Source organism: Trichosurus vulpecula, chromosome 7 (assembly GCF_011100635.1).
Source record: "Trichosurus vulpecula isolate mTriVul1 chromosome 7, mTriVul1.pri, whole genome shotgun sequence".
Lineage (NCBI taxonomy): Eukaryota > Metazoa > Chordata > Mammalia > Diprotodontia > Phalangeridae > Trichosurus > Trichosurus vulpecula.
In genome coordinates this window covers 75811818-75838572 of record NC_050579.1, presented here as the reverse complement: position 1 = coordinate 75838572, position 26755 = coordinate 75811818, and the positions used below count along the sequence as shown (strand labels likewise).

General features: G+C 36.7%; 1 protein-coding gene across 1 annotated transcript in view; it reads right to left on the bottom strand.

Moving 5' to 3' along the window:
• Positions 1-26755, bottom strand: part of DPYD (dihydropyrimidine dehydrogenase) — a 1113082-nt gene that overhangs the window by 338836 nt on the left and 747491 nt on the right. Inside the window, exon 16 of the mRNA XM_036769110.1 lies at positions 20784-20867. Within this exon, the coding sequence (XP_036625005.1) occupies positions 20784-20867 (84 nt within the window). The remainder of the gene's footprint in view (positions 1-20783; positions 20868-26755) is intronic.

Below are 26755 nucleotides of genomic sequence, written 5' to 3'. Positions count from 1 at the left end.
GGCTGAACCATCTCGCATTCAACTGCTTTGGCTCCCACCTTCTCCCAAACAATTATAGATAAGAAACAGAATCCTGACCTTATGCTTGGTAAATCCCCACTTTTGTGCAATGCATGATGGCCAAGATGACTGTATGAACATGGATTTTTCCATAAAAGTAGAAATTGTCAATTAACCCTAAGCATTTTATTGAAAAAAATTCTATTATACTGTGATAATGATTGGAGGAAAACATGACAGTTTCTCTTTATTAATGAATTAGAAGATATAAAAACTCAATTAAAATTGAATAAAAGACTTTGAAGCATCATTCAAATCATTTTTTGCCCCTAAACCAGACAGCTTCATTTTCTAAAACTGGCATTACCAATGATATTATGTAAAAATGGGACAATGCTGTGTTCACAAGTAGTGCGATCTTCAAATACAAAGGATACTAATGGAATTTTTTTCAGTGGTGAATATGTCTAAAGCTTATGTTTTTCTTTGTTTAGTTATTCCTAACAAAACTGGCTGAATGAAATCTTGGTGCTTTTTTACAATTCTTATTTAAGAACTTATTAATCTGGGAATTCTGGGAGACATCACTGATATGGAGATGGGCTAGAAGTAATGCTCTATAGTCACACTTCTGGGTAGGGAAGTATTGTCACTTTCTTCCTTGTTCTCAGTCCTTGGACCAAACAGTATTCCAGGCTGGGGTTGGCTAGGTCTGTTACTTTGATGTCTCACTTCCTCCACCTGTTACTAAGTAAATTCCAGTTGGAAAATGAATCCCTAATTCTTAAAGAAAACGATTACTAAGATTCATCGTGGAATATTTTAAAGGAGTGGGAATGATGTTTAGGATTTAAGGAAATGTATATGTTAGACAAACATAACTAAAATAGACTTGAGAGGGAAAATGAAGAAAAAAGGAAGAAAAGCTAGATACAAGAAACTTCTAATTATTATGAAAAAGACTAAATACCAGAAGCCCTGTCCTGAGACTGATCTTGGAAGAGAATTAAGGGATTTTGGAGATGTAGGTATCTAAAATACAAAGACATATGAATTGCCACATCAGGTCAGAGTTGTAGACCACATAGATTTGCACACTCGGTTCCCTAATAGTTTATTATGCATCTGTTATCCAGGATTTTCCCCTAAATCTTTTGCCCTTCTACTCCAATAAGTACCACATTCACCTTTGAGGTGAAGTAAGACTTTCTTTTCTTTTCCTTTGTGCCACTCACATATTAGGTACTTCACAAAACTTGGTTGATTATTCAAAAATGGAATGGTCTACTTCAAGATATGCTGGGTTTCCCATTTTTAGAAAGATAGTACGCCAACTATACTTGGAGTCAGGAAGTCCTAAGTTTGAAGCCTGCTCCAAACACTTAGTAGCTGTGTGAAAAAGGATGAGTCACCTGGCCCCTCTGGGCATCACTTTCCTCTGTAATATGGAGAAAACAATAGCACCTGCCTCACAGATTGTCACCAAGATCAAATGATATAACGTAATGATAACAATAGCATTTATATAATGCTTGAAGGTTTGCAAACCACTCTACATGTTACCTCGTAAAGCCCTTTGCAAATCTCAAAGGTTCTATGTAGATGTAAGTTTATGTTATGTGATGTTAAAATTCTCCAAGCAAAGCCTGGATGACCACTTGTTCATGGAGGTAATTTTTATTCAGGAGCAGGATGGACTAGATGGCTTCTGAGGTGTCTCAACTCTGAGACTCTATGAATCTCTATGAACTATTTCAGGGCTGTCCAACCTTGGGTTTTTATTGAAATAATAGACAATATATTCTGATTTGCCATTTTATTGAGAGCTCTGCAGTAACTCGGCTTCATTTACTAAAGCATTTATGTAAATTTCTATGCTTGCAGGACGGGCTGCATAAATCACACCTTGGGCTGCATGCGGCCTGTGGGCCGCATCTTGGACAGCCCTGATTGACTAAAGTTAGAAGACATCTTGGAGACTGTTAGTCCCAACTTCTGATCTTTCTGATGACAAAATTGAGGCCCATAGAGATTAAATGACTTGCCCAGGGTCATAGGAGGTAAATGATGAAGCTGGAATTTAAACTTGGGTCCTCTTATTTCAAATCTAGCACTGTTTCTCCTTCAGCATGTTTTGCTGGTTCAGTTCCCCACTTTAATCTCTACTGCTGGTATGCTTCCTGATTCCTGATTGCTTGTCCTTATGGACAACACTACTGTTTAATATTCCAAATGTACAATATCAGAGTCAAGTTTAGAATTGTCCAAATTATGTAGAACTCTTTAAAAATCAAACCATCAGCAAGAGAACAAAGGCTGAGGTAAAACAGGAAAACTTCTGAGGGTTGCAGCTACCTTGTTTTGTTGCATGCACAAGAAACCCTTCTGGCTCTTGGATTCAGGATTTGAATTTTAAAATTTCCTATTGGCTCCTGCTCCCCAAAGTCCAAGATCACAGAGTGCCTTCCTGGTTAAATGGGAGATCAGAAGACACTTAACTGAGGCCAAGGTAATCAGAAGAATTAAAGGAGCAAGGAAATAGAACTTTGGGAAAAAATGTGGGCAGCTGTTTGAAGGGTTTTGTGTTAGAAATGAACATCTGTGAATTTATCTACTTTCATGTATCTCGGGAATCTACCTGTGTAAACAGTGAGAAAAGAGAGGGAAGGTTATATTCTATAGACTTCTAAACCTAGGAAGAGAGAGTCAGGAGTGGAAACAGGAGACAGGAAAGATAGTTCAAGAGGCAGAGTGGAAATGAAAAAGAACCTATCCTTTCAGCCTTCAGTACCTCCATTACAGAAATGGCAAATATAAAAACTGCCCCTCTGGAGTGGTTGGGTACAGTGCTGTCTAACCAGCAAAGGCAAGCAGGTCACAGGACAGAAGAGCTGTACTTTCTAAGGGCTTTACAGATGTGGGAAGAAATCTCCATGCAGCACTTTCTGACGATGCGTGAAAGCTCTTTTAAAACAAGTGAACCAGGAGCAGGCACAAGTGACTGCAATTTTTGTTTTAAGAAAAATTTTTGATAATGCTGGACAGCTCCAGAGGTTGTAAATACAGCAAGTTAAACCCAGGCTAGCTGCCCTAAAAAAAAACGCAGTATAAGACAGGAGCATCTCAAAATGCATAGGCTTCATCAGCATCATTAGTGTTGACATCGTCATCATCATCATGATAGTCATCATTGTTTTAATTAGTATCTCACAGTAAGTTTTCTATTGAGTACCTATCTGTGAAATAGCTTAAAAATTTGCTGGGGTTAAAAATCAGTGCAATTCAACAAACAGCAAGTATCTACTATGTTCAAGGGACTGTGTCTGGTGCTAAATATGTAAATACAGTCTATCCCCTCTAGAAACTTAAATTCTACTAGATAACTGGCTATACTGAGTGTCTGTGTCTATCACCTTGGACTATATTTCTAATCACCTCCCAGAGAATGTAGGGTCCTTGAGGGTAGGGACGGTTTCATTTTTGTCTTTGAATCCCAGTATCTGACCCAAAGTAAGCACTTAATAAATTATTATTAATTAATAGCCCATGATTCAACAAATATATTAGTTTTCATGTCAGTATCTTCTGCTTCCTGTGTGCAAGCTTTTCCTCTGCTGGAAGTCCCATTTTTCATACTCGGGCTGTACACGCCAGCTTCCCAAATTCTTTGTATGCCTAGCTACTACTAGTTCCAACAACTACTACCCATAGTTGCAACATGTCATTATGCTACATATACTCTTCATAGTTTTACACCTGTCTATATGTCCTCTCAGCCTTCAATACTCCAGACTGATGGGCCGTTTTTAGTTTTTCTTGACATAGCAGTCAATAAAGCATGTAGCAAACTGAGGCGAACACACGTCTGAATCTCACTGTGGTATTGACAATATTCAGTGTAAGATTTTTAACTGTTTGAAAAGCTATTATTGCTATGTTTTTCAATTCTAACAGATGATGGACACAGTAAAAAGCTACTGGGGTTTAAAAATACACTTATAAAAACTATGCTGCAACTATTCACCAGGTGGTCTACATATTTGTTATTACACATAACTTTTACAGCCATGCTATTATTGCTCTACGGAAAATCAATAGCACTCCTTAACCCAGTGCTGAAATTCCAGTTATAGATTTAAAGGGCATTACTTTCTACCAACAATTTATAAAGAGTTCTTTTAAGAAAATTCATCATTTTATTATTAACCAGCATTAATAACTGAAATGGAAAACTCACACGGAGCCAGCTTCAGGCAAAATATTGGCAACCATATAGATGCTTCTTACAAATATCCTCTAGCTAGCTACATTATGTAAGCACCAATGTCTAGTCTAATGACTAGAAATTAAAATCAAATAAAGGGCTGGGCACCATAATACAATAGAAAACGTTTTTTTTGCCTAAATATACTTTTCCCCCTCCTGTACAAATGGATAATTAATTCTAAAATGCTTCTAATACTGAAAAAGAAAAAAAAACATCAGAAAAGTGGATATCAATGAAGCACACATCTACAACCCACATAAGGTACCAGTCACCTTTTCTGAATTCAATAACTATTTTTTAAAGACTAGCCCTCCTCCCCCTACGTGCAAGACACTGACTGTATTCCCAAAGCTTAGAGCATGCAGCTACATTTGGTGTCTCTCAATATAACTACATTATTACATAATCATGTGTAATTTTTATATAGTTAGCCTAGTTTTGAAATTTCATCACTTATTCTTCTATGCATGTAAATCTGGTGCCTCTGGATGCCAAACCCCTGGGGTCCAGCCTCTCACATATTTAACTCATCAGCACTTGACTTTATGACCTTTATGTTCTGTCTGCTATGCTGAAGAAAGAAGCCAGATCCAAAATTTTCCCACTAAACAATTCCCATGAAAGCAGTAATTTTCATTTTCATTTTAGTTCCAACGCTCTAATACTTTGATGGATCTGTTCTTTTTCACTGTGGGCTTTTCCCTATCATGATGCAGAACATGCCCCATTAGGATCTTTTCATGCTGGATGACTGTTCTTTTACCCTTCAAATTTTCCTTAGGGGAAGGGATAAGTTAATATGTTGGAGATCATCGTCTTCTTCTCTGGACATGGTCAATAACAATGGAACATGGAGACTCTCCAAGGGACATTCCTTCCTCTTGCCATGTGACTAGCCTGCCTGCCTTCTCCAAATGTATATTTCCATGATGATGCCCTATATTCTACTTAGTTACGTGGGGAGATTTAGGGCAGGAATGGACCTTAGGGGATGCCATAGTCCAACTTGTTTATTTTGAGTATGAGGAAACTAGAGCTTTGAGAGGTTACATGACTTCCAATGTCACAGAGGTGACCAGTGGTAAAGCCAGAATGAAGACCAAGTTCTCTAACTCCCAGACCAGAGCTCTTTCTGCTGTGCAATATTGCTTTCATATAATTATTAGTTGGTAGTGAATTGCAGCCAAGTCACTCCTTCCATCCTCCTATGTTCCTTCCCACTGCATTCTGGGTGACACTCTAGGACTTAAAGCTATCAGCACAGTGTCAAGAACAGACTGCATCTAAAGTCAATTCATCTTTCATAGAGATTCTTTACTACAAATCCTCCATGGTGGTGGCAAACACCTATGGGAAGCATATGTCAACCTGTTTATCCCTTTTTGATAGAGGGTTCTTGAACAAAGTTCTCTGTTTTTGCGTATTCCAAGAAACCTGGTTGGGAGACCAGAATTAAAAAAAAATAAGCATGATAGGAGCATGCATTTTCTATACATTTCAGTCAGTCAATTATGTGACTATAGTGATGTGAACTGCTGTAGGTCTCCCGCACACCTCTGTTTTCATTGGTATTGGGAAATTCCAGTGAGAAAATACCTCTATCAAATGTAGATCAGCAACGGCTATGTTACTTATAGTCTTAGAGAGTTGCCTGGGGCATTGAGAGTTTGAGAGAATTGCCCAGGGTTAGTAGGTTTAAATAGCAGTAGGTTTAAGAGATAGGACCTGTACCTTGATCTTCTGCCTCCAAGGGTGGCTCCCTATATCGTTACTGCCTTCCCTGCTATTGATTATTCTTGTAAAATGCCTTTCATTTTCTTCCTATGATTCCATCAGAGCTTTTCTTATACTTACTTAGATTATGCTCACAAAACTTGTGGAGAGGTGGGGAAATAGGGATGCCGATGCCACTAGGTAGTTATTTATATTTTCTCATTCTTCTCCCTTTTTTTGTAACAAAAGGTCCACGATGTCTTTTTCCCCAAGTCTATTATCCTCTATTCTTTCAGAATCAGTCTCAAAATGCCTTCAACATTTTGTTGCCTCCAGCATGACTTCCAATGCTTTGTCTATTTCAGATGTTTTTGCTCTTTTTGTTTTCTTTAGTGTTTATCTCTACTCATGCACCACCTCGGAGACTGTGATGCCAGGGTTCAAACATGATGACTATACTGTCATTGATGGTGAAAAGAGTTTGTTATAAAAATATTTATAGTTTTTTCCCATCCTTTTCACCATTTGTTGTCTTCCTTCTAGTTTTATCCTTAAATACCCAAAGATATCTTTGCTCAGTTGGTTCTGCTGCCAAGTTTTCTTTACACCTGTTACCCCCCACCATGGCTTCTTTCTGTTTTCAGGTGATCCTGATTAGAATCTTTCAACATTCTCCCCTCTAATATCTTAAAAATGACTTTATACTCTAAGCTATTGTGGCCCTTGACTTGTTTTTTGGCAAGGAGAGGAAGTGTTTTCTGGATGCGGCAGTTTCTAGGATCTCTTTGTCTCCTCATGGTGGGAATTATTTACGTAGGTTAAATCTCCTTAGGATTTGGACAGGATCTCATGTCTTTTCTTTAACATTTCCCCTTTTTCAGCATCAACAACTTATTTAATGAGGTCAGGTTGTAATGTCTAGAATTGCACACCATACGAACTCATTCTATTCTTTCTTCCAGTTTGATCACATTAAGAAATGCCCAGCATATACTTTTGAAAGGTGAATTGTTTTCTTGTCTCCAGGGGGCAGTACTAAGACCAAAGCTACAAGGAAAAAAGAGTTGTAAGATGGCAAGTTTTTGCTTAATACATAGAATTACCTCCTAACTATCTAAGGCTATCTAATATTGGAGGAGTTGGTGATTTACCTGTTATTGGTGGTCTCCAAATGAAGGCTCTGTCATCACTCATCAAGAATATTATAGAGGAGATTCATAGGTCAAGTAGCAGTTGAGCTAGATAATATCTATGGATCTTTTCAACACTTATATTCTCTGATTATATGAATGTAAATATTCTTGTCTTGATATCAACTTACAAAGGCTAGAGATAGAAGGTTTTCCTTTTTAATTCATAGTAGCTATGGCATTTCTCATTGAACAGGGCATAAAGACTGGTGCTGGAGTTGCAAGGCTACAATGTCAGGAATCTGAAACAGGGTATACTAGATGACCATGCGACACTATCTCACACAGGAACTTTCCTTGCCTTATAACTCATTTGTCCTAAGGCCTTTTTATGCTAGCATTTATATAGTACTTAAAGTTGTGAAAAGTTTTGAGTGTTATTTCATTTGATCCTCACAACAAACCCTGAGAGGTAGTTGCGATTATTATCCCCATTTTACAGATGAGAAAGCTGAAGCTTAGAGAAGTTAAGTGATTTGCCCAGAGTCACACAGCTGGTCAGTGTTTTGTATGCCCTCAAATCCCAAGGAGAATTATGTTATACCCCAGTTTACCAGATGGTGGGGGTGGGGAAGGAAGAGAGACGATTTATTTCTTTCACTCACAGGGTCTTTCTCTTTCCTGTTGCTCTCACAGTGATAGCTAACATTGCGATAGGTGTACAAGAACTATTGTGACTACCAGGTACCATAGTCCTTTGAGCGTTATATTTCAAATTATCTTTATGTACAGAATGAGAATAACAAAATGGACCCGGTCCAGTATGTGACTGTTTTAATCTCTCCATGGACTCAGATGCTGTATCAGAGACAGACTGTCTCTGTTAACCCAGCTGTTGGAATAAGATTTTATTTCCCAAGAAAGTCAACAGCACATCTGGTGATATGTGGTCCTTATACTTAAATTTGGATCTGATTCCTGGTTAGAAATGCCTGTTGTTTGGCAAGGGGAAGGGTAATAATTGTTGGTTAATGTTTCATGAATAATGTTGGCATGCTTCAACATACACACACAAAAATGCCTTGCCCTTTAAAAACACACACACACACACACACACACACACACACATACACACACAATGTTTACTTAAATCTGGGATGTGAAAAAACTATGACAGCAATGTGAAAGAACCAATTTCAGTGGATTGTTACATGTTATCAGGGCCAATCATATTTTAGGTTACAGAACATTTTAAGACCTGATGCTTTCAAACTCACCCTGCTCCTCCTACTTAGCCATGTCACCATTACATCAGGACACGTATACTTTCAAAGCTCCATATTAGTTGAACATCTGTTGCAATATTTCCAAATTCTTGGCAGGTTGTATGTTTGAAAACAATGGCACAAAATTAAATGGCTGTACATTTTGTACAATGGGAATATTCTTGGAGTAATCAAGAAAGACTGTAATCCAGACCCCTCCATCCAATGCCCTAGAAAACTCTTCAATGTGGGACATCATTTCAGCCCTGGAATTCATACCTGAGAAGTACCCTCTGTCCCTGTGGCCTCTCCTTCTGATTGGATGGCTTCTCCTGGGACTTAGATTTAAGGAGGCTGTCTAAGCCTTCTATCTCTTCACTTCTCACCAGGGTATAATCCAGACTTCTTCACTGAGCCCCATGTCTCCTTTCCTTTTTCTCCTAGGCCCCTTTTAAGTCCCTTTTATGTGTTTATTTTTTTTCTTGTATTCATGTTCTCAGCACTTATAATTCTCAACACTTGTAACACAATAAGAACTTAAGAAACACTGGTTGACCAACTGACTAGTAGAAAGGTGTGTCTTACCTTTTCTGAACAATAGGAAGAAGTGAAAGTTAATATCTGGTGGCAGCTAGGTGGCACAGTGAGTAGAGCACTAGTCCTGGAGTCAGGAGGACTTGAGTTCAAATCTAGCCTTAGACAGTTGACACACTTACTAGCTGTGTGACCTTGGACAAATCACTTAACCCAATTGCCCTGCCTTCCACCCTCAAAGAAAAAAAGTTAATTTCCTCTGTTATAGGATTTGGTTCATTATAGATTTGAATGACAGTGTTTATCTAGTTCTTCCCTTTCATAAAAAATTAATAGGCTCCAGCTTAATTTATGGAATTTCTAATAATTGCTAATGCCTTTGGAATGGATAGATCCGTTTACTTGCTTCCATACTTTAAAAATTTCAGTGATTTCATCACTGAAATAGTTTGTAACTCCTCTATATTTAACACAGCATGAGTTGTTGGAGCCAAAAATAACATAACATAACATAAAATTTTTAAGAAAATCATCTGGTGGTCAACACGCTAACAATGAGCACCACCAAATTTAATTACACTGGAACTGAGAAGGGAGTAGATTCCTTTGACTGGTTAAAATTCAAAGGCTTTCCAGCTTGGGCAGTTCTGCTAGTATTTGCAATCTGCAATCATAGCCTTCAAGGATGCAGGGTCATCCCATGCCACAACGGCGTATTGAAGAAGGAGCACTCAGTGGAGGCTGAATTTGTTTCTTGTATCAAATATCTACCTTCACCCAAGGAAGAAAAATAAATTTCAAAAATATAAGATACTCAATTATGTACATATATACCAAGAAAAATAAAACCAGATCCAGGGATCTCGGTGAATTAGAACCATTTATGTATATATGGATATCTCATAACATTGATTCTTATGTTACACAATGTTATAATCATTTTATGAATAATAAAGGCAAGTGCTGAGTAGCATACTAATAGTGCCTGTCACTATAGCATGCTAGTGGGTGGGATAATATGAAGTATGGTTGTGTATATGTCAGGAAACCAGTTTAAATCTCTCTTCAAATCTTTGTTCCTATTTTTGTTCAAAATGTTCTTCCCTGTGTAGGGGATACATGCTCTTTTAGGAAACACTTTAAAGAATTCTTCTACCCAGGCATTTTGTAAAAGTTGCAAGTTGCTATGTGTTGCTAGGGAAATTTAGCTGAGAGCCTGGTAGTGAAGTTCACAAGCATGGTAGGACTACAGCCAGCTCGATTGTTTCCAACCTTTGTGAGTACAGGGAATTCTTTTTAACATGGGAAAATTTTGCAGGCCCCAAAGTTGACTGAGAAAATACTCAATGACCCCAAAACCTCATGATGTCAAGAATGCATTTAAAATGGGTTTGTATTTTACTAATCATAGCACCATCTATATCCAATTGAATCAGTGAGACATATATGTGTACATTATTGATTCAGCCTACAGAATGAATGTTTGCTTATTTACTATACTGAGTCACACTGCATATTTTGTTAGAACTAAATAAAGATCAAAATGACAAGGCTGGATGAGCATATGGATTCATTACAATAACTGCATAGTACTCCCCCCCAAGGAGCATACTTCATATATTAGAAAACACTTATTTAGCTCCATAGAAAAAATCATACAGACTGGAACATTGGAAAGGGCAGTAGAAGGAGAACTGGGAGAAGAGAGCATCCAGTACCAGAATGATCTCTGACTAGCTATGTAATTGTGAGTATCTTTCCTAACCTCTCTGGGCCTCTCAGTTTTTGTTCATCTGTCAGAGGAGAGGGGCTGGGCTAGATTAACTCTAATGACCCCTAAAGATCTCATTCTGTGAAATAAATAGCAATGAGAGGAGAACAGTAAAGAGTGAAATAGAAAGTTACTTTCCCTAGTAGGAAAAAAGTCAAACAGAGGTTTATATATGTAGTATGAAGATGCCCAGCTGTGCCCCTTTCTTCTTTTTGACTAAATCAAGAAGAGAAATGGGAAGAGTTACCAGCAGGATAATGCTTTCATTACTGTTCCTTTTTCTTGAAACTCAGTATCAGGTCTTTTTCCTCTCACAAATGAGCCAAGATATTTGGAAGAGAATTAGGAATTGGGAGAAAGAGATGGCTGGACATGGCTGGATTCAGAAAAGGCCCCAGAAGAGTTTTTAATTCCATGTATTCATAGAATCAGTTAGAAAGGATCATATTGACCAAAACTTTGCTAAAATTGCATTAGTATATGACAATTCATAATGGAATCGTAGAACTGGAATCAGATATCAAAGATCACTTAATCCAATTTCCACATAATGCAATAAGAATAAGAGAGAAAAAAACTCCCATTTTATAGAACTTTAAGGTTTACAAAGCACTTTCATCAAAACAAATGTAAGGGTAAATAGGATATCTGTCTACAAAACATCTGACAAATAGTCAACCAGACTCTGCTTGAATGCTTCCAATGACAGGAAGGTCTACCCAGATTACTTCCAAATCTACATATCTAACCCTCTGGATCCTCCAATACAACATCACCATGTGCCAGCTGGGCATCTCTAGGTAGATGTACCAGAGACATCTCAAACAGGAGTAAAATGGAACTCATTAGATGTATCCCTAAACCCATTCCTCTACATCACTTGTAACTCCCTTCAAGGGTCAGCACAAGTGATGCTGCCTATAAAACTTCTTTCCTGACCTCCCCAGTTGTTACTGTACCTTCCCTTCCTTACCACCCAAAACAAACAAATACAGAAAAAACAAACAAAAAACCCTTTGTATTTGTCTTGGTTTGAAGTCAGACATTACCTATTCCCTTGTAACTGTCAAGACCTTGTTCTGAACATTGTTAATGGCTCTACAACTGTGTTCCTAAAGAAACAGACCAGACAGTGAGGGTCTCCCTATCTTGGCAGTATCTTGTACTCTTAGATTACAGAAGAACTCCATACACTCCAAAGAAGGAATGCTGCTTACTTAGCCTGTCTCAGAAGACCCTTGAAGTGAATGGGACATTGTATTTAGAGGGATAAACTGTTTAGGAGAGCTAGGTAGGAGCCTTTAAGAATGGAACAGATCACTTCTGCTCCTTCCTTTCTTTTTTTGAGTTTCATATTTTATTATTTATTTAACATTTTTAGTTTTTAGCATTGATTTCCAAAAGATTTTGAGTTACCAATTTTCACCCCATTTCTACCCTCCCCCCACTCCACGATGGCAGATATTCCGATTGCCCTGTTTCCCAGTCAGAGTCAGTCCTCCGTTCTGTCACCCCACTCCCCCCCATCCCCTTTTCCCTTACTTTCTTGTAGGGCAAGATAGATTTCTATGCTCCATTGCATGTATATCTTATTTCCCAGTTGCATGCAAAACAGCTCTTTTTTGTACATCTGCTTTTAAAACTGAGTTCCAAATTCTCTCCCCTCTTCCCTCCCCACCCACCTTCCTAAGAAGGCAAGCAATTCAACATAGGCCATACGTGTGTCATTATGCAAAACCCTTCCACAATACTCATGTTGTGAAAGACTAACTATATTTTGCTCCCTCCTATCCTGTCCCCCTTTATTCAGTTTTCTCCCTTGACCCTGTCCCTTTTCAAAAGTGTTTACTTTTGATTACCTCCTCCCCCTATCTGCCCTCCCTTCTATTGTCCCCTCTTTTTATCTCCTTCCCCCTTCTTTCCTGTGGGGTACCCAATTGAGTGTGTATGTTATTCCCTCCTCAGAGGTCAAATCCGATGACAGCAAGATTCACTCATTCCCCTTCACCTGCCCCTTCTTCCCTTCCAATGAACTGCTTTTTCTTGCCACTTGTATGTGAGATAATTTACCCCATTCTATCTCTCCCTTTCTCCCTCTCTCAATATATTCCTCTCTCATCCCTTAATTTGATTTTATTTTTTTAGATATCATCTCTTCATATTCAACTCACCCTGTGCCCTCTGTCTATATACATGTATATTCTCTTCAGCTACCCTAATACTGAGGTCTCATGAATTACACACATCATCTTTCCATGCAGGAATGTAAACAAAACAGTTCAACTTTAGTAAGTCCCTGATAATTTCTCTTTCTTTTTTACATTTTCATGCTTCTCGTGATTCTTGTGTTTGAAAGTCAGATTTTCCATTCAGCTCTGGTCTTTTCACTGAGAAAGCTTGAAAGTCCTCTATTATTTTTTTGAAAGTCCATATTTTGCCTTGGAGCATGACACTCAGTTTTGCTGGGTAAGTGATTCTTGGTTTTATTCCTAACTCCATTGACCCCTGGAATATCATATTCCAAGCCCTTCGATCCCTTAATGTAGAAGCTGCTAGATCTTGTATTATTCTGATTGTATTTCCACTGTACTCAAATTGTTTCTTTCTGGCTGCTTGCAGTATTTTTTCCTTGATCTGGGAGCTCTAGAATTTGGCGACAATATTCGTAGGAGTTTTCCCGTTGGGATCTTTCTCAGGAGGCAATCCGTAGATTCTTTCAATTTCTATTTTACCCTCTGGCTCTAGAATATCAGGGCAGTTCTCCTTGATGATTTCTTGAAAGATGATATCTAGGCTTTTTTTTGATCATGGCTTTCAGGTAGTCCAATAATTTTTAAATTCTCTCTTCTGGATCTATTTTCCAGGTCAGTGGTTTTTCCAAGGAGATATTTCACATTGTCTTCCATTTTTTCATTCCTTTGGTTCTGTTTTATAATATCCTGATTTCTCATAAAGTCACTAGCTTCCACTTGCTCCAATCTAATTTTTAAGGTAATATTTTCTTCAGTGGTCTTTTGGATCTCCTTTTCTATTTGGCTGATTCTGCCTTTCAAGGCATTCGTCTCCTCATTGGCTTTTTGGAGGTCTTCTGCCATTTGATTTAGTCCATTTTTTAAGGTGTTATTTTCTTCAGTATTTTTGGGGGTCTGCTTTAGCAAGTCATTTCCTTGTTTTTCATGATTTTCTTGCATCATTCTCATTTCTCTTTGCAATCTTTCCTCTATTTCTCTTACTTGCTTTTCCAAATCCTTTTTGAGCTCTTCCATGGCCTGAGACCAGTTCATGTTTTTCTTGGAGGCTTTTGATGTAGGCTGTTTGACTTTGTTGACTTCTTCTGGCTGTATGTTTTGGTCTTCTTTGTCACCAAAGAAAGATTCCAAAGTCTGAGACTGAATCTGAGTGTGTTTTCACTGCTGCCTGTTCATGTTCCCAGTCAACTACTTAACTCTTGAGCTTTTTGTCAGGGTATGACTGCTTGTAGAGTAGAGAGTACTTTGTCCCAAGCTTGAGGGGCTGCTCTGCTGTTTTCAGAGCTACTTCTACACAGCAAGCTCTGACACACCAGTGCTCCTTCTCCCCCAAGAACCGCCAACCAGGATTGCTGCCCAGATCCAGGCAGGGCAAAGCAGGCTTTGCACTCCTTCTCTAATGCGCTGCTTAATTCCTCCCAGCAGGTGGGCCAGGGGCCAGAAGCAACTGCAGCTGTAGCTCTGGAAGCAGCCTCAGAGCTGTACCACCTCTCCTGCCCTCGGGGCAGTAGCCAACCGCAAACTCCTTTCACTTTGTCCCAGAAGTTTTTCCCACTAACCTGCTCTGTTGTCTTTGGTGTTTGTGGGTTGAGAAGTCTGGTAACTGCCACAGCTAAATAATTCAGGGTTCTATGCCTGTTCTGCCCAGCTCCCAGTCTGTTTGGTCCTGGCGTAGCCCACACTGGGTTCTGCTCCGCTCTGCTTCCAGATACGTGCGATAGACCCTTTCCAGCGACCATCCAGGCTGTCCTTGGCTGGATCCCTGCTTCCCTCTGCTATTTTGTGGGTTCTGCAGCTCTAGAATTTGTTCAGATTCATTTTTTATTGGTGTTTGGAGAGGCCTGGGTGAGAGCTTAACCAAGTCCCTGTCTTCCAGCTGCCATCTTGGCTCCGCCTCCTGCTCCCTCCTTTCAAAAGCTAGGGCTAGGTGGGTTGTCATTTCACAGGGCAAGTCCACTGGCATAATTATTCTTGCTGAGGCAAAACAGTAATCCCCAACTTACGGGCTTTGGATTCCTAGGGGTTTGCTAAACTTCTTTTAAGGGATCAATCTCATTAAATGACTTAGGTTAATAAATAATCAAACATACCTTGTATAGGTTGGATTAATATATATTACTATTTTTTCAAATGAATATAGATGCTATTGTGATTAATAAAATATCTTTTTAAAGGTATTGTCAAATTTATAGGAGTTTGTCCTTGCCATTTTAATCAATTAATATGGATCATATAACCACTATGTGAAGGTCTATGAACATTAAAGGTCTAGGCATTACAAAGGGCTCTCATATTAAAAAAAAGATTACAGACTGCTTTTATGGAAGGCTGCTCTGTGAATCAATCTGGTCCACTGGCCTTCTTGTTCTCTTTGATCTCTATGACTGCTGACCACAATCATGCATGCTCTCCATAATATCTGCTCAGCTTGCTTACCCTGGTTAGAAATTTTTCATGCCTTTCCCTATCCTTGCTCTTGCTCTTGCCCTGCCCTCCCCCTTACTTAAATTCCCTAGCATCAATTTATAAATTCTCTGATCAAGTGTATGAGCAGGTTTTATGCTAACTAGCCACTGTACTACCTGAGCCCTGGACCTGTATCTTTCTTATACTTCTAAATAATCAATACCACCAAATGTCAGCCTGGCCATGTACATTCCATTTTAGTGGTCAATTTCTAGGGACTTCCAACAGGAGTCAAGGCTAGGCAAACTTGATTCCTCCCTGATAATCTGAACCAGCCCATAGTCATGAGATAAAGAACCCAACAATCAATAATAGGTTGCTATAGAATTATACATGGCTTACTAAAGAAAAGCCCTCCTTCAAAAGAATCATAGAAATAAAGAAATCATAGAAACTCATAGTTGGAAGTTACTTTCACAATACCTAGCATGCAGTAGGTGCTTAATAAATGCTAACTGACTGAATGACATCATCTACATTAATTACATCTAATTAACTCTCAGAGGAAGAATATTACATTACTGACAAGTGTTTAAAGGCAGTCTGTATTAGAAAAAGACAAGTGAAACCGAACTACCTACTTTCCAAGGCTGTCCATTCCACTTTTGGATAGCCTAAGTTGTGAGGAAGTTTTCTCTTACATTGAGGTGAATTTGGTGCTAGTCTAGCCCTCCAGGATCAAGTTGAAAGAGTCTAATCCCTCTTCCCCATTATATCCCTTCAAATGCTTGAAAACAGTAATCATAGCTCTCCTCTATACTTCAATCTCCCCTTCTTAAAGCTGTATATCCAAGATCCTTCAACAGATTAGTGCGTGACATGGTTTTGAGCCCTTTTACTAGCCTTATCACCCTATTCTGGATACACTTTACTTCTGAAATCCTTTTATTCAATAACAATCTTCTATCATACCATGTCCTTCTATGCTTCATTCCTCTTAATACTATTATTTATTTTGACCATGACCTTTAAACTCTCCACCTCTTGATACTTTCTCAAGCCATTACCCCTGCTCTGATTTCATTTTTCTCCCTTCTCAATCTTGTCCCAATAGTAAACCTATTCAATGTGAAACTATTCCCCACTCTTAAATCCTTTGTTCCTGTGGAAGCATATTACAACCTTTTTTTTGGGAATTTAAAAATGTTTAGAAATATTATTTTCCTCTAACGCCCCATCCATGTTCCTGGTAAAAGGCCTTTGGAAAGGCAAGTGATAGGGCAAGACAAAAGGGGTAAAAAATGACATTTCATTAGGTGAATAGATTAAGGGTAGTAACCAGAAATTCAATAAGGAATATTTTTTGTCTTGTTCACTTACTCTATACCTACTGGAAGTGATTGTCTTATTGCTGTAGCTAGAATTTCTAGTGCAATGTAGCAATAATGGACATTCTTGCTTCACTCTGATCATATTATCTATAGCTTAACCCCATTACAGGTAATGCTTGCCTTTGGTTTTAGATAGATACTACTTATTATTTTAAAGAAAAGCTCCATTTATTCCTATGCTTTCCAGTGTTTTTAGTAAGAATGAGTGTTGTATTTTGTCAAAGGCTTTTTCTGCATATTGATATAATCATTTAATTTTTGTTGCTTTTGTTATTGATACAGTCAATTATGCTGATAATTTTCTAATATTGAAACAACCCTGAATTCCTAGTTTAAATCTCATCTGGTCATCCTGTATGATCTTTGTGATAGATATATTGCTGTAAGCTCCTTGGTAGTATTTTATTTAAATTTTTTGCATTAGTATTCATTAAGGAAAGGTTTTTACTCTCCCTGGTTTAGGTATCAAAACCAAATTTGTGTCATAAAAGGAATTTGGTAAGACTCCTTCTTTACCTAGTTTTTCAAATAGTTTATATGGTGTTGAGATTGTTCCTTAAATGTTTAGTAGAATTTACTTGTGAATCAATCTGGTCCTGGGCATTTTTTTTTAGGGAGCTCATTGATGGCTTGTTCATTTTTTCAAAGATCAGGTTATTTAAGTATTCTGTTCCCTCTTCTTAATAGAAGTTAATCTGTTATTCTACATGCATATACATGCATATATAATCTGTATATTATAATCTAGGCAGTTTATATTTTTTTGTAAACATTCTCCATTTCACTTAGATTGTCAGTTTTACTGGCATGTAATTGGGCAAAAATAAACTCTTAATAATTGCTTAAATTTCATTTTCATTGGTAATGTATTTGTTCTTCTCATTTTTGATATTGGTAATTTGGTTTTCTTCCTTTTTAAAAATTAAATTAACCAATAGTTTACCTATTTTATTATTATTTTCATAAAGCCAGCTCCTAGTTTTACTTATTAGTTCAAAGGGGTTTTTCTGTTTTACTTTTAATGTTGATTTTATTAATCTCTCCTTTGATTTTCAGGATTTCCATTTTGGTGTTTAATTGAGGATTTTTCATTTGTTCTTTTTCTAGTGTTTTTAGTTGCATGTCCAATTCATTGATGTGTTCTTTTCCTATTTTATTGACGTAAGAGATATAAAATCTCCCCCAAATACTGCTTTGGCTGCATCCAAAAATTCTGGAATGTCATCTCATTGTTATTCTTTTAAATGAAATAATTGTTTCTGTGATCTTTGACCCACTCATTCTTTTTGTTTCTTTTTCTTCAGTCATTTCAGTTGTGTTTAACTCTTCATGATGGCAAAGATAATGAAGTGGTTTGCCATTTCTTTCTTCAGCATAATTTACATATGAGGAACTGAGGCAAATGAGGTTAAGTGACTTGGCCAGGATCACACAGCTAGTAAGTGTCTGAGGCCAGATTTGAACTCACAAAGATGAGATTTTCCTGACTCTACGCCTGGCATTTTATCCACTGCACCATCTAGCTGCCTCATTCTAGTTTCCAGTTAATTTTTAATCTTTTTAGATTTTAATCTTTATAGAATGTAACTTTTAATTTTAATATTACTGCTTTTTTGGAACTGGTTGTGAGATTTTTATGCCCTAATATGTGGTCATTTTCTGTGAAGATGCCTAATAATGATAAAATACTTAAAAGTTACATGTATCATGCTCCCATATAGAAAAGTAAATAGTTTAACCTTATTCAGTCCCTTATGATTTCTCTTTCATCTTTACCCTTTTTATGCTTCTCTTGAGTCTTATATTTCAAAGTCAAATTTTCTATTTAGTTCTGGTCTCCATTTGTTCCTGGTTTCCTACTTTTCTTCTATTCTTGGATCCTCTCCAAGTCTTCTAAAAATGAAAATGATAACACTGATTGGTGATGGCTGGATTCCTGATTTAGCTAAAGATTGTGCAAGAATCCATGTTGTCAGAGAGCTCCTTGCTAACTACTATCTGTCACTTAGATAAATTAATATCTAAGCAATGTTACATATTTTAAGAGAGCTAAAGTTAGAATTATTTTATGCTCAAAAATGAATTTGAGATGGGTCTTCTTTGAAAGATTCTCTCCAGCATCATTTTCAAGACTACCATATTTAGGTAGCTAAGTGGTCTAGAGGATAGAACTCTGTGGTTTGAGCCAGGGAAACCCTAAGTTAAAATATTGCCTCAGGCACTTTCTATCTGTGTGACCCTGGGAAAGTCACTTAACCTCTTGGTGTCAGTTTCTTCATTTGTAAAATGAAGAGACTGGCTTTGATGGCTTTTAATTGACTGAGAAAAACATCTATGATTCTAAGATATAACTTCACACAAAGTTGTGTACTTTTTGTGTTAGATGCTATCTTCCTATAGATAAACTTCTGTCACAGAAGGCTGAGATTTAACTTCCCTAAGTAATAAAAGGAGTTAAGGGAAAATTTTGATTCAAGTTGGGAAACTATAATTGCCTCAAACCCTTGTTTCTTCTTGTTCAGTCCTTTCAGTTGTGTTTGACTCTTCATGATGTCAAAGGTAAGGAAGTGGTTTGCAATTTCCTTTTTCAGCATAACTTCCACATGAGGAACTAAGGCACAAAGGGTTAAGTGACTTGGCCAGGATCACACAGCTAGTAAGTGTCTGAGGCCAGATTTGAACTCACAAAGATGAGGTTTTCCTGACTCTAGGCCTGGCATTTTATCCACTGCACCGTCTAGCTTTCCCTCCAGCTTTCCACCTGTTGAAATCAGATTCTGTGCTAGTTAAGAAACCAGTTTTCAGGTCATTTACCTCATTCATGGAGAGCTTTTTATCTAATGATTTCTTTTGATTAGAAGTGCTGACTCTTGTATTTCATTCCAGAACTCCTTACTGTCTCCCAATAAACTTGGCAGTGTGAACCAGAAACCTTAGGCAAAACACTCCTCAGAAAAATACATTTCACCTAATTCAAGGCTGTTCTGAAGGTTAAAAAGGTGTTTGTAAGATATTTTTATATACAAATTATGTTCACTTGACTAGGTTAAAATAACAGTCTACCAAATTGAGTACCAAGTGCATCTTTGGTACTGAAAACCTGGATTCCTGCCTATCCTCAGAAAATACTAGTTGTATGACCACATATAGGCAAGTCACTAAATCTCTCAGTGCCCTGGGCAACGCTCTAAGACTTTAAATAATGGACAAAACTCTGTTCTACATCACTGGAGGGAGTTTCCATATTGAGAGCTCTTTATATCAGAGAAAGTGAGTCCAGTTTGCTTCCCCATCAATAGAAAAAAATCTGGAATAAGAATACATTGAGCAGACATCACCAATCTACCACTACTCAAAAATGATTCTCATTATGGCACTGATATCATTATGGATTTTTTACAAGATTAACAGATAAGTGAAAGCCAAAATGTTTCATTTTTAGCAATGAAGCCTTTCAAGATCTTATCCTGTAATTCTGCATCTAGGTTATATCTTCAGAATTCCTTTGCTTTATATTCAAGTTAGTCCATCAAAAGTATTGTAATGTGGAAGTTTCTATGCATTGTATACAGATATAAAAATAGTAACAAATTCTTCCTGTGACTCCTGAAATATAGTTAGGGAATAATGATCAGATGCTAAAAAATGTAAAATGCAATTTGTGCTGTGCCCCATTTACTACAAAATCACTATGAACAATGCACTTTGGCCAGGATATTGCTCCAGGGAAACTGGATCAGCATTAAGAATGAATAAAGAACATTGCATTTGAAAGCAGCTAATTCTGCCTCAGCGCTTTTAAAAACTATTTGTTATGATATTACTTCCTGTCAAGCACATAATGTAATTTTTTCCTCAATAAAACTAAACACTTTGTGTAATTTCAGCTTCTCTCATTTTCCACTTTTTAAGTACTAAATATTTAAACAATGCAGACCTGAAACTCTCCAGCCAGTAATCTGTTTCGTAGGCCTAGGAGCAGGAGGCGCAATAACCATTGATACACTGGCCTGCATTGCTGCTCAGACATGCAAAAAGGAGAGGTTGAGGTCCTTACCTGCCCACAGGCCAAGCCCATTCCTCTTTCTCCCATGCCATGTGAACATGATAGATTTAACTCCAGGGCATCTGCTCCAGCAGCCTTTAAAATATGCAAAAAAGGAAAGAAAATCAGTAAAGGAGAAACGAAACTTTATTCATGGACTGAGACCCTTTACAATAGACAGTTTGACGAAGGTCACTCTTGTCCAATTTTGGCCCACTGGTAGTAACTTTCTCGACTACTTTACACACACAGAAGTGCATTCACATACTCTAAAACTAAAGTCTATATGAAGACATTAATTGATTTGTAATTTAGGTGAAAAGTCAGTTAAAATTAGTGGCTGCACTGAATTTTTTTTGGAGGAAACGTTTATTTAATGAGTTTAGTTTTATAATGTTTAAATAGAGTAATCCATTCCTCTGGTGGGAGGGGGAATCTTCTAAGAGGATAAGGTTCTCAGGATGCTCCTATTTTCTCATGAGACTACTGATTGTATTGAATCCCCAATGTATTTCAGAGTGCTTATGATAAGATCCATGATAACTCAAGAGAGCAGTCCAGCAAACAATATGAGGAAAAACTAAATAGAATAAAAATGATTACTCTCTAAACCATGTTATTCCATTGGATGATCAGTCAATCGAATCAATGCTAGATACATATATTTGAGATAGTGAAAGTGAGTGGTGAACTGAAATCAGAAGATAATAGAAGCAAGAACATGGGTTGCATTGCATTTGGGAACCAATAAACTCATCCCTGTCTCTTTGAATCCCTGATTTCCTTCATGATTCAGGTCAAATTCTACCTTCTATAGGCAAACTTTCCTATTTCTCTCAGTTGCTAGTGCTTTCCTTTGTATGGTTATCTTCCATCTAATCTCTTATATATACCTTTTTTTTTTTACATTTTTCCCAGTTAGAATAAAGTTCCTTGAGGGCAGGGTGTATTTTTTGCTTTTTATTCACATTCCCAATATTTAGAACACTGGCCAATGTACCTGGCACATAATATATACTAATTGGCTGAAAAATAAATAAAAATGTGTATGTATGCATATCTGTGAGGGAAATGAGAGTTATTACAGTGATAGGGAAAATCAAAACACTAACTCAAGAGGATGACAACAATGTCAAAATGGTTACATACAAAGCCTCAAAGAAAAAGGTACAGTGATTTCAGGTCCAAAAAGAATTCTTGGAATAGCTCAAAAAGTATTTTAAAAATCAAATAAGAGATGTGGAGGGAAAATGAGAATGATGCAAGAGAATCATGAAAAAGAGTCAACAGCTTGATAAAGAAAGCACAAAAAATGGAAAAATTTGTACAAAAATTAACTGAAGAAAAGAACTCCTTAAAAAGTAAAACTGGCCAAATGAGGTACTAAAACTAATTAAAGAAAATAATTCCTTAAAAATTAGAATTAGTCAAATGGAAGCTAATGGCTCCAAGAGACATGGAGAAACACTCAAAAAAAAGCAAAAGATTGAAAAAAAAATAAAAGAAAGTGTGAAATACCTTATTGGAAAAACAACTGACCTGGAAAATAGTTCCAGAAGAGATAACTTAAGAATCATTGTACTACCTGATAGTCATGATAAAAAAGAACCTAGACAAAACCTTTCAAGGAATCATGAAAGAAACCGCCCTGATATCCAATAACCAGAAAGTAAAATAGAAATTGAAACAATTCCCCAAATTCCCAAATCCCAAAAGAGATCCTAAAATAAAAAGTCCCAGGAATATTGCAGCCAAATTCAAGAGCTCCCAGGTCCAGTAGAAAAATACTACTAACAGCCAGAAAGAAACAATTCAATTATCGTGAAGCCACAGTCAGGATAACACAGGATTTATCAGCTTTTACATTAAAGGATCAGAGGGCCTAGAATATGATATTCCAGAGGGCAAAGGAGCTAGGATTAGAATCAAGAATCACCTACTCAGTGAAACTGAATATAATTCTCTGGGGGGGGGGGGTGGTGGAGAATGGATATTTAATAAAACTGAGGACTTTCAAGTATTCCTGATGAAAAGAACAGAGCTGGCCAGAAAATCTGATTTTTAAATACAAGACTCAAGAGAAACATAAAAACAATAAACAAGAAAAAGAAAACATAAGGAGTTCAATTAGGTTAAATTGTTTATATTCCTACATGGGAAGATATTTATAACTATTAATACTAGGGAAGTTAGAAAGATTATATAAAGAGGGCATGGGTATGAGTGACTACGATGGGATGACATCTGAAAAAACAAAATTAAGGGGTGAAAAAGAGAGATGCACTGGAAGAAGGTGAAATAGAGAGTCAGAATGAGGTAAATTATTTCACATAAAAGAGGCACAGAAAAAGCTTTTACAGTAGAGGGGGAAATGAGGGTGCATGTGTGGCAGAATGAGGTAAATTATTTCACATAAAAGAGGCACAGTAAAAGCTTTTACAGTAGAGGGGGAAATGAGGGTGCATGTGTGGTAGGCAACACTTGAACCTTACTCTTACCAGAATTGGCTGAAAGAGGGAAAAACATACACATTTAATTGGGTATAGAAATCTATTTTACCATACAGGGAAGAATGAGGGGTGGGGAATAAGAGAAGGGAGTGAGTAATAGAAGACATCTTGGAATGGAGAGTTGGTGGTCAGAAGCTTTTGAAGAGGGATAGGGTGAAAAGGAGAAAGAGAGAAAAGGACAAACGGGGGAACATAGGATTGAGGGAAACGCATAGTAAGTAATCATAACTGTGAATGTGAATGGGATGAACTCACTCATAAAATTAAAGCAAATAACAGATTGGATTAAAACCCAGAATCCTACAATGTGTTGTTCACAAGAAACACACTTGGAGCAGAGAGACACACACACAGAGAATAAAAATAAGGTCCTGGAGCAAATCTATTATGCTTCAGCTGAAGTGAAGAAGGCATGTAGAAATCATGATCTCAGACAAAGAAAAAGCAAAATTAGATCTAATTAAAAGAGATAAGCAAAGAAACTAAATCTTACTAAAAGACATCATAGACAAGTGAAGTGATAACAATACTAAATATATATGCACCAAATAGTATACCATCCAAATTCTTTAAAAAAAAAAGTTAAATGAATTAAGGAGGAAATAAGAGAGGAAAACTATACTGAGGGTACTTCAGTTTTCCCCTCTCAGAATTAGATAACTCTGAGCAAAAAATGAACAACAACTTGAGGAGAGGAATAAAAGTTTAGAGACATTAAATATAATAGACCTCTGGAGAAAAGTGAATAGGAATAAAAAAGAGTATGCCTTTTTATCAGTGGTACATGGTACCTACACAAAAATTGACCATGTAGTAGGGTATAAAAACCTCAAAATCAAATGCAAAAAACCAGAAATATTAAATGAATCATTTTCAGATCATAACATAATAAAATTTATATTCAATAAAGGTCAATGGAAGCATAGATTAAAATTTAACTGGAAACTAAATAATCTAATTCTAAAGAATGAGTGGGTCAAAGAACAAATTATAGAAACAATAAATAATTTCATTAAAGAGAATGACAACAATGGAACAACATACCAAAATTTATGGGATGTTGCCAAAGTAGTACTTAGGGGAAAATGTATATTTCTAAGTGTCTATGTCATTAAAATAGAAAAAGAGCAGATAAATGAATAAGACATACAAGTTTAAAAAAACTGGAAAAAGGACAAATTAAAAGTCCTCAACACCAAATTGGAAATTCTGAAAATTAAAGGAGAGATTGATAAAACTGAACATAAGAAAACCATAAAACTAATACATAAAACTAGGGAGCTGGATTTATAATAAAACCAATAAAATAGATGACACTATTTAATTTGATTTAAAAAAATAAAAGAAAAAAACAAATTAGCAATATAAAAAATGAAAAGGGGGAGTTGGGGAATGTTTTTTTTTTGCCTAATCAGACATTTTACATTGCTAAGAATAGTAAAAAATATTTCAGCATGTTAGTTTTAATGGAAAATTATCACTGAAAACAAGGAACAATGCAACGTTATTCCTAACAAGGTCTCAATTCCAACAGAATTTTCATATTGTGCTTTAAATATTTTTTACTCTCCATCATATTCAATTTTTTATAAATATTTCATAAATAAAACTATTTTCAGAATTTTAATGAGAGATAAAAATGTGACGATTTCAACGGATTGAATTTTACACATATACAATCAGTTGGTCACAGCATATGAGCACAAAAATATCATGGCCTATTGCCTACCATATGATGAAGAGTCGGGAATCTGGATCCCAATTGTAGGCACTGTGTGCTGGGCATTGTGCAAAGTTCTGAGAATACAAAGAAAGGCAAAAACTGCACTCCCAAAGTTCACAGTCTAATGGAAGATACACCTTGCAAACGACTGCCCAGGACCAACTAGAGATAATCAACAGAGGGAAGGTACTAACATTAAGAAACAATGGAAAAGGCTTCTTGTAGAAGTTGGAATTTTATTTGTTGGAAGCCAGGAAAATCCAGGAGGCAGAGACGAGGATGAAGAGAATTTTAGGCTTGGGAGATAACAAGTGAAATTGTCCAGCCTCAGGAAATGGAGTATCTTCTGTGAGGAACAGCTAGGAAATGCCTCAAATGCAAAGTTTTAGGGAATAATTAAGGTCAAGGGTGTCCTGAAGCCAGTTTGAATGGATCTTGAGAACCAAATGTTCAATTTTCAGTGTGACCATTTTATACTTTGGAAGCTAATAAACACTGTAAATCAGAGCTTGCTGTATTGATTTGTTGATTTCTAGACTTACAAAAGTGATGGAGAACATATTAATAATAAAATTATTTTTAATTCAATTTTATTTCATTTTTCAGTTCCAAATTATCTCTCCCTCCTTCTCCTGTCCTATTGATTAAAATACAAGAAAAACAAAATCCATTGCAAATATGTATAAATCGTGCAAAGGAAACTTCCTCATTAGTCATGTTGAAAGAATCTCTTGCCCCCAAAAAAAATTGGAAAAAAAAACAAAATATGATTGAATTGCACTCTGAGTCCATTAGCTCTCTTTCTGGAGGTGAAATTATGGTTGGCCATGGTATTGATTAAAGTTATTAAGTCTTTCATAGTTCATTATCTTTACAATATTGTAATTCTATGAAATGTTCTTCTAATTCTGCTCACTTCACTTAGTTCATACAAGTCTTCACATGTTTTTTTTTCTTTTTTTCTGAAACCTCCTTCATCATTTTTATAGCACAATAGTATTTCACCACAATCTTATATCACAACTTGGCCAGACATTCCCCAACTGATTGGCACCCCTTCAGTTTCTGATTCTTTGCCAGCACAAAAAGTTGCTATCAATATTTTTGTGCATATGGGTTCCTTTCCTTATTCTTTGATCTCTTTGAGGCATAGCCCTAGCAGTGGTATGGCTGAATCAAAGGGTATGCACAGCTTTTTGGACACCACTTCAACTGCTTTCCAGAATGACTGGACTAGTGCACAGCTATTGTGTCACATTTCATCTAGCACTTGTCATTTTATTTTATTTTATTTTTTGGTCATTTTAGTCAATCTGATGGGTGTGAAGTGGTACTTCGGAGGTGTTTTAATTTGCTTCTCCAATTATTAATGATACATAGCATTTTTTCATATGGCTTTTAATAGGTTGAATTTCTTCCTCTGAAAACTGCCTATACATATTGTTTGACCATATGTCAATTGGGGAATGGCACTTATTCTTGTAAATTTGACTCAGTTTCCTATATATTTTAGAAAAGTGAACTTTGTGAGAAAAACTTGCTGCAAAGATTTTTTCTGCTTTTTCCTGTTTTTCTTCTAATTTTGGTTACATTAGTTTTGTTTAAGAGTTTAAAAATAAATTTTAATTTTACAAAATGAAAAGTATCCATTTTACCCTCCTGTGAACTTCTCTATCACATTTGGTCACAAACTCTTCTCTAGTCTCTAGAATTGACAAGTGATTTCTTCCATGATCCACTGATTTGCTTAT